Source organism: Piliocolobus tephrosceles, chromosome 3 (assembly GCF_002776525.5).
Source record: "Piliocolobus tephrosceles isolate RC106 chromosome 3, ASM277652v3, whole genome shotgun sequence".
NCBI lineage: Eukaryota > Metazoa > Chordata > Mammalia > Primates > Cercopithecidae > Piliocolobus > Piliocolobus tephrosceles.
In genome coordinates, this window is record NC_045436.1 from 146695370 (window position 1) to 146711056 (window position 15687).

At 42.8% G+C, this 15687-nt stretch overlaps 1 protein-coding gene across 8 annotated transcripts in view; it reads left to right on the plus strand.

Annotated features, from left to right (window-relative positions):
• SMIM14 (small integral membrane protein 14) overlaps positions 1–15687 on the plus strand; it is a 75497-nt gene that overhangs the window by 34550 nt on the left and 25260 nt on the right. For all 8 annotated transcript variants that reach the window (XM_023224540.1, XM_023224545.3, XM_023224543.3 and 5 more), the window contains one exon: positions 78–187. In XM_023224540.1, the coding sequence (XP_023080308.1) occupies positions 113–187 (75 nt within the window). In that variant the 5' untranslated portion in view covers positions 78–112. The remainder of the gene's footprint in view (positions 1–77; positions 188–15687) is intronic.

Below are 15687 nucleotides of genomic sequence, written 5' to 3' on the forward strand. Positions count from 1 at the left end.
ATGTCAGAATTTTTCACAGCTCAAGAGAAAGAGTAATTCTGAATAGTAGACTTACAGTATTTTTTCCTTCTTACCAGATTTAAACAGTCAAGTAAAATCAAGCTGAGTAATCATGGCAGAAGGTGGATTCGATCCCTGTGAATGTGTTTGCTCTCATGAACATGCAATGAGAAGACTGATCAATCTGGTGAGATGAATAGGACAATCCTATTCCGAACTGATCTGTATCCCTTGTATCCTCTTTGCATGAAAATACTGGTTATTGGAGGGTTTTCATCTGATGGTCACTAAAAAGTATTTCATAATTGAAATTCCACATTTGTTTAAGTTGTAATGATTAAAATGTGGCCGGGTACAGTGGCTCACACCTGTAATCCCAGCACTTTGGAAAGCCGAGGTGGGTGGATCACTTGAGCTCAGGAGTTTGAGACCAGCTTGGCCAACAAAGCAAAACCCCATCTCTACTAAAAATATAAAAATTTGCCGGGCATGGTGGCACACACTTTTAATCACAGCTATTCAGAAGGCTGAGGCACAAGAATTGCTTGAACCCAGGAGGCGGAGGTTGTAGTGAGCTGAGATCATGCCACTGCACTCTAGCCTGGGTGACAGAATGAGACTGCGTCTCAAAAAAAAAAAAAAAAAAAAAAAGTTTGCTAGCAATTATTTCATTCGAGATGAAAGCAGACTACCGTCTTTATGATTACTATTGTTTTTTGAGATGGAGTCTCTCTCTATTGCCCAGGCTGGAGTGTAGTGGTGCCATGTCAGCTTACTGCAGCCTCCACCTCCTGAGTTCAAGCGATTCTCCTGCCTCAGCCTCCCAAGTAGCTGGGACTACAGGAATGTGCCACCAATGATTTAGTGCTTTATAATACTGGCTAAAAGGACTCAAAAAAGTAGATAAGAATAGATAGACGGTGAGTCTCTTTCAATGACAATCTGGGTATCTTCATCATGTTACATATAATTCTGTGTTATTTAATAGGGAAAATGCCCCGTGATAACTATAGATTTTTTTTTTTTTTTTTTTTTGAGGCAGAGTCTCGCCCTGTCTCCCAGGCTGGAGTGCAGTGGCGCTATCTGGGCTCATAGCAACCTACACCTCCTGGGTTCAAGCAATTCTCCTGCCTCAGCCTCCCAAGTAGCTGGGATTACAGGCGCCTGCCACCATGCCTGGCTAATTTTGTATTTTTAGTAGAGATGGGGTTTTGCCTTGTTGGTCATGCTGGTCTCGAACTCCTGACCTCAGGTGATCCGCTTGCCTCAGCCTCCCAAAGTGCTGAGATTACAGGCGTGAGCCACCACGCCCAGCTGATAACTATGGATTTTTAGTGCTGTAGTAGTAGAATACTAGTATATGTATAGAAAGTTGCCTACACAAAACCCCTGTCTAATCATAAATCATTCTTTTTTGTTTTTTGAGTCAGAGTTTTGCTCTTGTTGCCCAGGCTGGAGTGCAACGGCATTATCTCGGCTCGCCGTAACTTCCGCCTCCCAGGTTCAAGCAATTCTCCTGCCTCAGCCTCCTGAGTAGCTGGGATTACAGGCATGTGCCACCACACCATCTAATTTTGTATTTTTAGTAGAGGCGGGGTTTCACCATGTTGGTCAGGCTGGTCTCGAATTCCCAACCTCAGGTGATCTGCCCGCCTTGGCCCCCCAAAGTGCTGGCATTACAGGTGTGAGCCACCAGGCCTGGCATAAATTATTCTTTTAAGTTGTCTGGTATTCTTTATAAAACAAGAAAAAGAAAAATCAGGTATTTCCTTGTAACTACTTTAGTATTCTTTTTTTTTTTTTTTTGAAACGGAGTCTCGCTCTGTTGCCTGGGCTGTAGTGCAATGGCGCGATCTCGGCTCGCTGCAACCTCTGCCTCCTGCGTTCACACGATTCTCCTGTCTCAGCCTCCTGAGTAGCTGGGATTACAGGTGCACGCCACCACACCCAGCTAATTTTTTGTATTTTTAGTAGAGACAGGGTTTCACTATGTTGGCCAGATTGGTCTTGAACTCCTGACCTTGTGATCCACCCACCTCGGCCTCTCAAAGTGCTAGGATTACAGGTGTGAGCCACCACACCCGGCTGCCTAGTATTCTTTTTAAAAAAGTAACTCATATGCTTATACCAATGAAAACAACCTGGAGCGGAGATTTTTCTTCCATTGAAATAATTTGCTTCTGGCTTCACCCTCTTCTTCTGTTGTTCTGCTTCACTGGCTGTCTTGGTATATAGTTTCTTCTATTAATGATAGGAATTCTAGAGAGAGCAGATGGATTTAGAAATGTGAACTTGGATTATGCTCATGTGTTTTTCCTGTTCTGTTGGAATCTAAGATTTTGGAATGCAAGTAATCCTCTTTATTTTTATGTTTTAATTGTTGAGGTCTGTATTTCAACTCTTAATCTAAACAGCATAACTAAAACTTCTACATCTTTATTGAAATTTGTTTCTGGGCCAGGCGCAGTGGCTCACGCCTGTAATCCCAGCACTGTGGGAGGCTGAGGTGGGCGAATCATTTGAGGTCAGGAGTTTGAAACCAGCCTGGTCAACATGGTGAAACCCATCTCTACTAAATACAAAAATTAGCTGGATGTGGTGGTGGGCACCTGTAATCCCAGTTACTTGAGAGGCTGAAGCAGGAGAATTGCTTGAGCCCAGGAGGCAGGGGTTACACTCTGCAGAGATTGCGCCATTGTACTCCAGCCTGGGTGACAGAGCGAGACTCTGTCTCAAGAAAAAATAAATTTGTTTCTGTATTAAAGTACTGTAAAAACATGTGATTTGGGAGACCCTTGGTCAGATTCCTTTTTATAGGCCTGAATGCCCTGTAAATTGTGATGTCTACTGTACTTATGTAAGTTACTTTAAGGCCCATTGGACCTTTCCTGGAAGAAAAATATCTGTGTCTGGAAAGTTTCTTTGAGAGAATTCTCTATGCAGCAAATGTATTTTTGCTAGTTATGTTAAAACTTTTGTAAAATATTTTTCTTTTTGTTTCTATTTTTAAAATATTTAGTTATATAAATAATATATGAATATATGCTTTCAAAAAATATCAGTACATTAAAAGTAAGGCTGAACTCCCTTCTCCATCCTTAGCTTTTATTTCCTACTTTCCCAGATGAATTGGTTTGTATCTTCCCAGATCTTTTTAAGAAATACGTTTTTAGATACAATGGAATATGTATATTTTCCTCAATTTAATAATATTTTGCATTTTTCATGTTGCTATGATAGCTTTTTTAATCGTGTGACAACTTTCGAGTTTTATTTTAGTCAATAAGGAAATTTTAGTGGACTACTTTGTTTCAAATCTTAATCATCTTTTTAAATCAATATCCAGGCACTAGAAGACATAGAAAGCACATAGCCTTCTATGGTAAGCGACACAATTGGTCTTACCCATTTTGAACTGTGTATTTAGGATGTAAAGTTATGTTTTATTTATTTGTTTAGAATAGAGATGGGGTCTCTCTATGTTGCCCAGGCTGGTCTCAAATTCCTGGCCTCAGGCAATCTTCCCTTCTTGACCTCCTAAAGTGCTGGGATTACAGGCATGAGTCACCACCCTCAGCCAACAATTTCTTGTGTATTGTTCCCATTATTATTATTGTATAACAAATTTCCCCAAAACTTAATTCCATAGAACTAAGTTCATGAACTAACTTCGTTCATTAAGCTGACAGACTGTGTCTGGAATTCACATAGCTTGTCTGCTGATCATTGTTTGGGTTCTTAGCTAGAAGACATAGAAGTTGAGGGCAGGAAATATCTGGAAGCTTGGTTACTCACTGTCTGATAGTTGATGCTGGTGAGTGGCTGGAACCTTAGCCAGTATTCTCAGAATGTCTACATAGGGCCTTTTCATGTGGCCGCTTGGCTGCTTCACAGCATGGTGGCTTGGTTCCAAGGGAGAGCATCCCTCCTGAGAGGAGATGGGGGAGGGAGAGAACTTAGTCTAAGAAGTCATACCTTTCCTGTATTCTTGGGTGTAGCAGTCATGAGCCTGTCCAGGTTCAAGAGGAGGGCAAATAGATTTCTCTCCTTCCTTCCTCCCTCCTTTCTTCTTCCTTCTTCCTCCTTTCTTCTTTCTTCTTTGACAGGGTCTTGTGCTGTCACCCAGGATGGAGTGCAATGGCTTGACCATAGCCTGGGCTCAAGCATTCCTCCTGCCTTGACCTCCAAAGTGTTGGGATTACAGGCATAAGCCACAGAGTCTGGCCAGATTTCACCTCTCAATGGGGAGTGGCAAGATTCTAGAAGAACGTGTTTGACTTTAAAATAATTCTGTGTCTGTTTTTTGTGGCTGTTTTTGGAAAATATAGATAGACACATACATCTTTCTAGAATTTTTTTTTTTTTTTGAGATGGAGTCTTGCTTTGTCACCTAGGCTGGAGTGCAGTGGCGAGATCTTGGCTCACTGCAAGCTCCACCTCCCAGGTTCATGCCATTCTCCTGCCTCAGCTTCCCAAGTAGCTGGGACCACAGGTGCCTGCCACCACGCCCGGCTAATTTTTTTTGTATTTTTAGTAGAGACGGGGTTATACTGTGTTAGCCAGGATAGTCTTGATCTCCTGACCTTGTGATCCACCCACCTTGGCCTCCCAAAGTGCTGGGATTACAGGCGTGAACCATCGCGCCCAGCTCCTTCTAGAAATTTAATATGCGTAATACGTATGTATATAGTTTATATTTTTGTTTTACATAGAAGGCATCATAGTATATATACATACTATGGACTAAATGTTTGTGTACCTACCCCCCAAAATTCATATGTTGAATCCCTAATCCCCAACGTGCTGGTATTTAGAGGTGGGACCTTTGGAAGGTAATGAGTTCATGAGGTTAGAGGCCTTGTGATAGGATTAGTGCCCATATTAGAAGAGACAGAAAAGAGATGATCCTCCTCTCTACCACGTGAGGATGGAGCAAGAAGACCTCTATCTGCAAGCTTGTAAGAGGACCCGTACCAGGAACCAAATCAGCTAGAACTTCGATCTGGGATTTCCCAGCCTTCATAATTGTCAGAAATAAATGTTTGTGTGTAAGCTACCTGACCCATAGTATTTGTTGTTGCAGCCTGAACTAAGACAAAAAGTGTTACTAAAAAGTGGGATGCTACCATAACAAATACCTAAAAATGGGGAAGTGACTTTGCAACTGTGTAATGGATATAGGCTGGAAGAGTTTTTAAGTGCATGCTAGAACAAGCTGATATTTGCTGTGAGGGACTGTTGGTAGAAATAAGGGCGTTAAGGTGATTTTGGAGAGGGCTCAGCAAGAAGAGAGGAGAATGGTAGAGCAAGCTTCCATCTTACATAATACATAAATAATCACGTACAGAATTTTAGTAGAAAATAAAGGCCATTGTGATATGGTCGTAGAATGAAGAACGTTACTGGACAATGGAGAAAAGGCAATCTTTGTTACACAGCAGCAAAGGACTCGGTTGAATTATGTTTGTGTTCTAGTGTTTTCTAGGTGGGAGGTAGAACCTGTGAGTGACGAAATTGGATATTTAGCTGAGGAGATTTCTTTTTTTTTTTTTTTTTGAGACGGAGTCTCGCTCTGTCACCCAGGCTAGAGTGCAGTGGCCAGATCTCAGCTCACTGCAAGCTCCGCCTCCCGGGTTTAGGCCATTCTCCTGCCTCAGCCTCCCGAGTAGCTGAGACTACAGGCGCCTGCCACCTCGCCCAGCTAGTTTTTTTTTTTTTTTTTTTTTGAGACGGAGTCTTGCTCTGTCGCCCGGGCTGGAGTGCAGTGGCCGGATCTCAGCTCCCTGCTCCACCTCCTGGGTTTATGCCATTGTCCTGTCTCAGCCTCCGGAGTAGCTGGGACTACAGGCGCCCGCCACCTCGCCCGGCTAGGTTTTTTTTTTTTGTATTTTTAGTAGAGACGGGGTTTCACCGTGTTAGCCAGGATGGTCTCGATCTCCTGACCTCGTGATCCACCCGTCTCGGCCTCCCAAAGTGCTGGGATTACAGGCTTGAGCCACCGCGCCCAGCCCCGGCTATTTTTTTGTATTCTTTTAGTAGAGACGAGGTTTCACCGTGTTAGCCAGGGTAGTTTCCATCTCCTGACCTCGTGATCCACCCGTCTCAGCCTCCCAAAGTGCTGGGATTACAGGCTTGAGCCACTGCGCCCAGCTGAGCTAAGGAGATTTCTAAGCAAAATGTTGAAGGAATGACTTGGTTCCTCCTGATGGTTTATAGTAAAAATTGAAAAGAGGGAAGCCAATTGAAGATGGAATTATTAAGCAAAAAGGAACCACAACTTAAAGATTTGGAAAATTCTCAGCCTATCCACATAACAAAAAGAAAGTTCACAAGAGAACACTGAAGGTATGGTAGACTAACCACTTGATAAGATTTGTGTGGGTGAGAACTGCAGAATCAAATCACCAACCCCCAGCAGGAAACTGCCAGGTTGAACTAAAAGGGAAGGAGACTGGATGGAATGAAGGAGAATAGATGTCAGAGTTCTTTTATTTTACAGGACAAGACCGTAGAGCTATTGGGCTGCAAGTGTACATTATTCTTCAAGACAAGGGAAGAATGATCTGGACATTATTCTTCATGAAAAGGGAAGAGTGACCTTAACAGTGATTCAGAGATCATCAGGGCTGCCTCTTTGGTTCCAAAAGGGGCAGACCATCCCTTCTGTATCAGCACACCAGTTGGCATCTGCCCAAAGCTTTTTGGTCATCAAAGCCTTGGGGTTGGTGCTACCTGGAGCCTTTTAGGACAATACATTTCTGCAACTTTTTTTTTCCCACTTCATACATCTTCACTTTAATCTTTTGATATTAGCAAATCAAAGGCAGGCTCCTTTTTAGCGGTGTCATAGTATTGGAATTCTGTCTTTTCGTTTAACAGTAGAAGTAGGCTGGGCGCGATGGCTCACACCTGTAATCCCAGCACTTTGGGAGGCTGAGGCGGGCAGATCACCTGAGGTCGGGAGTTCAAGACTAGCCTTACCAACATGGAGAAAGCCCGTCTCTACTAAAAATACAAAAATTAGCTGGGCATGGTGCTGCATGCCTGTAATCCCAGCTACTTGGGAGGCTGAGGCAGGAGAATCACTTGAACCTGGGAGGAGGAAGTTGCAGTGAGCCAAGATTGCACCACTGCACTCCAGCCTGGGCAACAAGAGCAAAATTCTGTCTTAAATAATAATAATAATAGAAGTAATATGTGTATATCTAGACCATGAAAGCTTGAGATAATATAGAAATATGGAGCAAAATGTAAACATGTCCCTTTCTATTGTCCCCCACTCATCCATCCCACTTCATGGCCACTATTACTTGTTTTGCCAGAGGTCACATTAAGTTTGTGGACCTTTCAGTCACGTTTCTAGGCACTTATATACTTCTATATATAATTGAAATAAACTGTTTCATAGGGTATGGCTATACATTATACTGTTATCTCTTTAATGACAGTAAATTGCATCATTTTTGGTTCAATAAAGTAAACTCAAATTCAGAATGTGCTTTGTAGAGCTGGGGAAAGCATATGAGAAAATCTGGAGTGGTTGCTCAACCTGCATATCATTTAGTCAAAGTAACCGAACCTATTAGTGTTAGACATTCAAAATATATTTTGATTTGCCTTTAACCTGATTATTTGTAGTCTTTATAAAAAAAATTTTTTTTCTTTTTCTTTTTTTTTTTAAACAAGGTCTTGCTTGGTTGCCCAGGCTGGAGTGCAGTTGCATGACTTTGGTTTACTGCAACCTCTGCCTCCTGGGTTGAAGCCATCCTCCCACCTCAGCCTCCCAGGTAGCTGGGACTATAGACACGTGCCACCACACCCAGCTAATTTTTATATTTCTTGTAGAGACAGGGTCTCCCTGTGTTGCCCAGGCTAGTCTTGAACCCCTGGGCTCAAGCAATTTGCCCACCTAGGCCTCCTAAGGCCTTGGGGTTGGGATTACAGGCATGAGCCACTGCCCCCAGCCCGTTTGCTGTCTTTTTTTTTTTTTTTTTTTTTTTTTGAGACAGTGTCTCTCTCTGTCATTCAGGCTGGAGTGCAGTGGCGAGATCTCGGCTCACTGCAAACTCTGCCTCCCGGGTTCAAGCAATTCTCCTGTCTCAGCCTCCTGAGTAGCTGGGATTAGAGATGCACGCCACCATGCCTGGCTAATTTTTGTATTTTTAGTAGAGATAGGGTTTCACCATGTTGGTCAGGCTGGTCTCAAACTCCTGACCTCAGCTGATCCACCTGCCTTGGCCTCCCAAAGTTCCAGGATTACAGGCATGAGCCATTGTGCCCAGTCCAAATTATTTTCATTATGGAGTACTGCATAGAGATGTTACTTAATCAAAATGTGATCAGATGTAGTATTAGGTTCTAGCTGGTTTCCCAGTTGAAACCCTGGACTTCTGCAGAGATGTGATTATGCAGGAATACTTGAATTGAACCTACTCTATTTGTATTGCATCATTAAAAAAAAATTCTCCTCTTGTTGTTTGGCTATGTGTATCAAAACTTACAGTGTGCATACCTGTGTTCTAGTAATTCTTCTCTGAGGAGATTAATCAAGTGTGTAAGAATGTATTTATAGGAACATATACACAGCATTGTTTTTCATATATAAATTTGGAAATGATGAAATTAAATGAAATATTGTGTGCAGCATTAAAAGATAAGTTTGAGGCCGGGCGCGGTGGCTCAAGCCTGTAATCCCAGCACTTTGGGAGGCCGAGACGGGCGGATCATGAGGTCAGCAGATCGAGACCATCTTGGCTAACCTGGTGAAACCCCGTCTCTACTAAAAAATACAAAAAACTAGCTGGACGAGATGGCGGGCGCCTGTAGTCCCAGCTACTTGGGAGGCTGAGGCAGGAGAATGGCGTAAACCCGGGAGGCGGAGCTTGCAGTGAGCTGAGATCCGGCCACTGCACTCCAGCCTGGGCGACAGAGCGAGACTCCGCCTCAAAAAAATAAATAAATAAATAAAAATAAAAGATAAGTTTGAGCTATTTGGAGGCATCAGTTTGTGACTGATTGGTAAGTGTGGCAGAAAGATAGCAAAATAACTCAGTGTCTTATTTGGTAAAATATGTGCAATCATATATACTGTGTTAGAAAAATGTATACATGTATGTGGAACACATTAACCAAAATGGTAACAGAATGGTTATCATTGGATGCTGGGATTTTGTCCATTTTGTCCACTGCTTTATCCATAACAACTACAACAATAGGGAGCGACATTAGAAAGAAAGTCATGTTTGTGTTATTTTTATAGGGGCTTTCTGTTTTATTTTCCATGTTGGGCTCCTTCTAGATCTTTGGATCTGTAATAGTCTCCCTCGTTTTGTGACTATGTTTCCAAAGCCCAATTTGGAATGAATGACCTGAAGCTGATGATCTGAATACTTAAAACCAGTTAGACTAATAGCCCAGGTAAGTTGGCTCACACCTGTAATCTTAACACTTTGGGAGTCTGAGGCGGGAAGATTGCTTGAGCCCAGGAGTTTGAGAGCAGCCTGGGCAACACAATGAGACCTTGTCTCTAAAAATAATAAAATAAAATAAAAAATTAGCCCGGTGTAGTGGTGTGCGCCTGTAGTCCCAACTACTCAGGAAGCTGAGGTGGGGGGATTGATTAAGCCCGGAAGGTTGAAGCTGCAGTGAGCCATGATTATGCCACTGCACGCCAGCCAGGGCAAGAGTGACACCCTGTCTCTTAAAAAAACAAACAGGCTGGATGCGGTGACTCACGCCTGTAATCCCAGTACTTTGGGAGGCTGAGGCGGGTGGATTATCTGAGATCAGGAGTTCAAAACCAGCCTGGCCAACATAGCAAAACCCTGAACTACTATAAATATGAACATTAGCTGGGTATGATGGTGGACGCCTGTAATCTCAGCTACTTGGGAGGCTGAGGCACGAGAATCTTGAACCCAGGAGGTGGAGTTTGTGGTGAGCCAAGATCTTGCCACCGCAGTCCGGCCTGGGTGAAAAGAGCAAGACTCCCTTGCAAAAGTAAATAAAAATAAAAAATTAAAGGTGAAATACAAATGCCATTTAAATGAATATTGAAGTAGAATTTAGCATACTGGTGGACCAGTACAACTGGAATATATAGCCGGTCTTTTTCTATAAGACCCTTTCCTTTTTTTTTTTTTGAAACGGAGTTTCACTCTTGTTGCCCAGGCTGGAGTACATTGGCACAATCTCGGCTCACTGCAACCTCCGCCTCACAGGTTCAAGTGATTCTCCTGCCTCAGCCTCCTGAGTAGCTGGGATTACAGGCGCACACCACCACACCCGACTAATTTTGTATTTTTAGTAGAGACAGGGTTTCACCATATTGGTCAGGCTGGTCTGGAACTCCTGACCTCAAAGTGATCCACCTGCCTCGGCTTCCCAAAGTGCTGGGATTACAGGCATAAGCTGCTGCGCCTGGCAAGACCCTTTCATATTCAAAAAGAATCCACTGTCCCCCCTTTTTTTGTCTTATGAACTATTTGCTGCAAAGGAAAGATCCAGTTAAATACAAGTTATGGGGGAAGCAAGACAACACAGACACTGTAGGCAAAGTGATAATAACCTTTAGGTTTCAGAGGGTACTCTTCTTCCAGTGTGTTGGTTATAGTTTAAGAAAAGACATTTGCTGGGCACCGTGGCTCAGCCTATAATCCCAGCACTTTGGGAGGCCCAGGCGGGTGGATTGCTTGAGCTCAGGAGTTCAAGACCAGCCTGGGCCACATGGTGAAACCCCGTCTCTACTAAAAATACAAAAACATAGCCAGGCGTGGTGGTGTGCGCCACCAGCTACTGGTGCAGCTACTCCTGTGATCCCAGCTACTCCTGTGATCCCAGCTACTCCTGTGATCCCAGCTGCTCAGGAGGCTGAGGATCATCACTTGAGCCTGGTGCTGGGGTAGGGGGTGGGTGGGGGTACAGAGGTTGCAGTGAGCCCAGATTGCACCACTGCAGTCCAGCCTGGGTGACAGAGCAAGACCCTGACTCTAAAAAAGAAAAAAAAACAAAAAAAGAAAAGACACCTATTGAGTTAAAGTTAACCAGTGGAAATCTGTGTGTGTGTCTTTTAATTCTGATGATTATAAGAAGTTATGATAATTAAGTAGTCTACAAAATCAAAAATACGAATTCAGGTTCTGGTTAAAGTGAAGAGACAAACTGTATAAAACTCCATTGTTAACGGACATATCTGCTCATTAATAGAGAAGGAACTTAAACATTTGAATTTTAGAGGGAGAATATAAAATTTTTAGGCATAAAATATTTAAAAAACATTTTGTTGGACAGTGTAGAGAAAAATGCACGGCCGGGCGAGATGGCTCACGCCTGTAATCCCAGCACTTTGGGAGGCCGAGGTGGGCGGATCATGAGGTCAGGAGATCGAGACCATCTTGGCTAACACGGTGAAACCCCATCTCTACTAAAAATACAAAAAATTAGCCGGGCGTGGTGGCAGGCGCCTGTAGTCTCAGCTACTCGGGAGGCTGAGGCAGGAGAATGGTATGAACCTGGGAGGCAGAGCTTGCAGTGAGCCGAGATCGCGCCACTGCACTCCAGCTTGGGCAACAGAGCGAGACTCCGTCTCAAAAAAAAAAAAAAAAAAAGAGAAAAATGCACGATATAAATAATATTAAAATCCAGAATATTAAAGACTAAGGTCTTTAAGATTTTTTTTCCTTCTTAAGCAGAAAGGCCAAATTGAAGATTAAGGATAAGTTCTAGGATGATGTACAATAAATTTTGCTCATTAGGAAGCACTAGAGTTCTGTTAAGACACTTTCTTAATTAAGCACATGATATTAGCTATAATATTGCAACGATGTGAAAACATTCTATGGGCCATGAGCTGAGTTTTTTATGTACATTAATATTTTATTTATATTTATTTATATCACTTAATCCTCACCATAAATTTAAGGTCTGTTTCCTTCACGGTGGGTATTATCTTTGGTTTTTCTCTAATTATTGTTTTTACAAATTGTTTCCCTTTGGACTAGACAAAATCAGCATCACTAGTACCACTGTTTTCTCCAAGTAAGTCAAGAGAAAATTGAGATATATTGTAAATTAGGCCTCTCTGCTTAAGAGTTGCATCAAAACCGTGAGATTCTCAAGTTGGGTGTGGTAGCACACACCTGTGGTACCAGCTACTTGGGAGCCTGGGGCGGGAGGATTGTTTGAGCCTAGGAAGTGTAGGCTGCAGTGAGCTGTGATTGTGCTGCTGCACTCCAGCCTGGGCACCAGAGCAAGACCTTGTCTCTTAAAAAGCAAACAAAACCCCCCAAAACTAAAATTCTCCTGGTTTACTGGATACTGGATACATGGTTTCTGAATGCTTTAAACGACTACGATTTACCTGTCATAGGTGTTTGAATTCAACACATTGAATATACATCCCAGCACACTTTGCTTTGCCAAACACCTTAAGTCCTGGACTAGGAATGTGGCTGTGATACTTTGCCATTTCATTATTCAGAGCCTAGAGCATAGCCTGTTTATGAATATAAGGAATGTAGCCATCAAGCACAGAAGAGAAGGATCCAACACCAGCTCTTGGCAAGATGTCTCAAAGACTCACCATAGCTTGGTCTAAGATGAAGTTGCTTTTCTTAGCCAGGATCCTGATAATTTCTTTCATTCTTGATTGTGTTTGTGAGTATGTGTACACAGGCACTCATTTTTCATTTAAAACTGAAAGGAGGCCAAACACAGTGGCTCACACCTAAATCCCTAAATCCCAGCACTTTGGGAGGCCGAGGAAGGAGGATCACTTCAGATCATGAGTTCAAGACCAGCCTGGCTAACATGGTGAAACCCAGTCTCTCCTAAAAATACAAAAATTAGCCGGGCATGATGGTGCACATCTGTAATCTCAGCTACTTGGGAAGCTGAGGCAGGAGAATCGCTTGAATCCAGGAGGTGGAGGTTGTGGTGAGCCAAGATTATACCACTGTACCCCAGCCTGGGACACAGAGCCAGACTCCATCTCAGAAAAAAAAAAAAAAAAAGGCTGAAAAGGCTCCTGTCTGCCCAGCAGTGAGCTAAAGACTGTATCCTTTTCTACTGAAAGGCATAATTTGACTCCTGCTTTTCCAGCTCCGTTTACCTAGGAAAAATACTTAGAACCAACATACCTTCTATATTAAACTGGCAAAATTTCTCTCATTACCAATTGTGTGTGAGTAATTGGTTCTATAGATACTTATATAGCAGGAAAAACTGTACATTACTCTTTTTTTAGCATCAAAGGGAAGGCTCCTCCTCTTCCTGGTGGAAGGAGGAGAGATTAGTGCTGAAGAAAACACTGGTCATGTTCATCTTAAAGACTACTGAGTGACGGCCGGGCGCGGTGGCTCACGCCTGTCATTCCAGCACTTTGGAAGGTCGAGGTGGGTGGATCACGAGGTCAGGAGATCGAGACCATCCTGGCTAACACGGTGAAACCCCATCTCTACTAAAAATAGAAAAAATTAGCCAGGCGTGGTGGCGGGCACCTGTAGTCCCAGCTACTCAGGAGGCTGAGGCAGGAGAATGGCGTGAACCTGGGAGGCAGAGCTTGCAGTGAGCCAAGATGTGCCACTGCACTCCAGCCTGGGTGACAGAGCGAGACTCAGTCTCAAAAAAAAAAAAAAAAAAAAAGACTACTGAGTGACAGGCTGGGTGCAGTGGGTCACACCTGTAATCCCAGCACTTTGGGAGGCTGATGTGGGCGGGTCACAAGGTCAGGAGTTCGAGACTGGCCTAACCAACATGGTGAAGACCAAATAAGATAATACATTAAAGTTGTTAGTATAGTATTTAGCATATAGCAAGTTCCTGGAAATATTTGTTACAATTGCCCAACACAGTGATGCACACCTGTGTTCTGTTACTCAGGAGGCTGAGGCAGGAGGATCACTTGAGTCCAGGAATTTGAACTAACCTGGGCAACATAGTGAGACCTTGTATCTAAAAATAAATAAATAATTTTTAAAAATTGTTGCAACAGTTGCGATTATGTGAAAGTCTGCATATTTTAAGACTAGAAAAGAATACATAGTAATGATAATTGTATTAAGGCAGTGAGTAAATCCACATTAATTTCTGTTTGTAATCCCAGCACTTTGGGAGGCCGAGGTGGGTGGATTGCTTGAGCTTAGGAGTTTGAGACCAGCCTGGGCAACATAGACCCTGTTTCTATTTCATTAAAATTAATTTTTTAAAAAATATTTTCTTCACTGGGCTTGGCGGCACGTGCCTGTAATCCCAGCACTTTGGCAGGCGAAGGCTGGCAGATCGCTTGAGCTCAGGAGTTTAAGACCAGCCTAGGCAATATGATGAAATCCCATCTCTACAAAAAGTACAAAAATGTGGCACCTGTAGTCCCAGCTACTTGGGAGGCTGAGGCAGGAGGATTGTTTTGAGCTGTGATTACGCCACTCATCTCTAGCCTGAGTAACAAAGTGAGACTCTGTCTAAAAAAAAAGAAAAATCTGCTTTCTCATTCTTATTCGAACAAGACTAGTTTTGTTTTTGTTTTTGTTTTGAAACAAGGTCTACCGCCACCACTTGGCTAATTTTTCTATTTTGTAGAGATGAGAGTTTCGCCATGTTGCCCAGGCTGGTCTCAAACTCCTAGGCTCAAGCGATCCTCCTACCTCAGCTTCCCAAAGTGCTAGGATTACAGCCACCGTGCCTGGCTCCAAACATCGAATAATTTACAAAATGATTCGTTTAGTTGTTAATTCCAATAATTGTTTAGTTGAGGTCATAATTTGCATGGCACAGTAATAAAAGCTAACATTTCTTGAGTGGTTACTGCATTTCACATCTGTTACCCATTTTAATTCTCACTAGTACTCTTAGATATAGGTGATATTATATCCCCATTTTACCAGACGAGGAAACTGAAGCTTAGAGGTGTTAAATTACTTGCCCGAAGGTCTTGAAACTTAGAAACTTGCAGGGCCAGGTTGCTGTGGCTCGCACCTGTAATCCTAGCACTTTGGGAGGCCGAGGCAGGCAGATTGCCTGAACTCAGGAGTTTGATACCAGCCTGGGCAACACAGTGAAACCCTGTCTCTACTAAAATACAAAATTAGCTGGGCATGGCGGCATACACCTGTAGGGAGGCTGAAGCAGGAGAATTGCTTGAACCCAGGAGGTGGAGGTTGCAGTGAGCTGGGGTCATGCCACTGCACTCCAGCCTGGGCAACAGAGTGAGACTCCATCTCTAAAAGGGGGAAAAAAAAAAAAAGTTGCAGAACCAGACTTTAAATCTAGGCCTGTCATTCTGCAGAGTCATGCTGAACCAGCTAAGCACTACTGCACCATAGTTGCCATCCCAAACAATTGCAAGTGTGGCTTACTACTCTAATGGAGAGGTGTAGTTAGTAATGAGACTAACTTGGAAAGTTATATGCCCCTCATTCTCTTTACTATTTATTCATCTCTATATTAAGGTTTATGAGATTTTCATTTTTAAACATCCTAAAAGCTCTCAGCATAGGTTGTATGCTCATAAAAGGATGGTTTATAATATAGATAGATGGGCCTTTTCTTTTTTAACTTTCTTTTTAAAATTGATAATCACATGATTTTAAAACTATATAAAAAGGTAGACATTGAAAAATTTAGCTTCTATTTCTGTCACTCTTCTCTACTGCCCCGTTGCACCTTCACTCATAACTCCTTTTACTGGTTTCT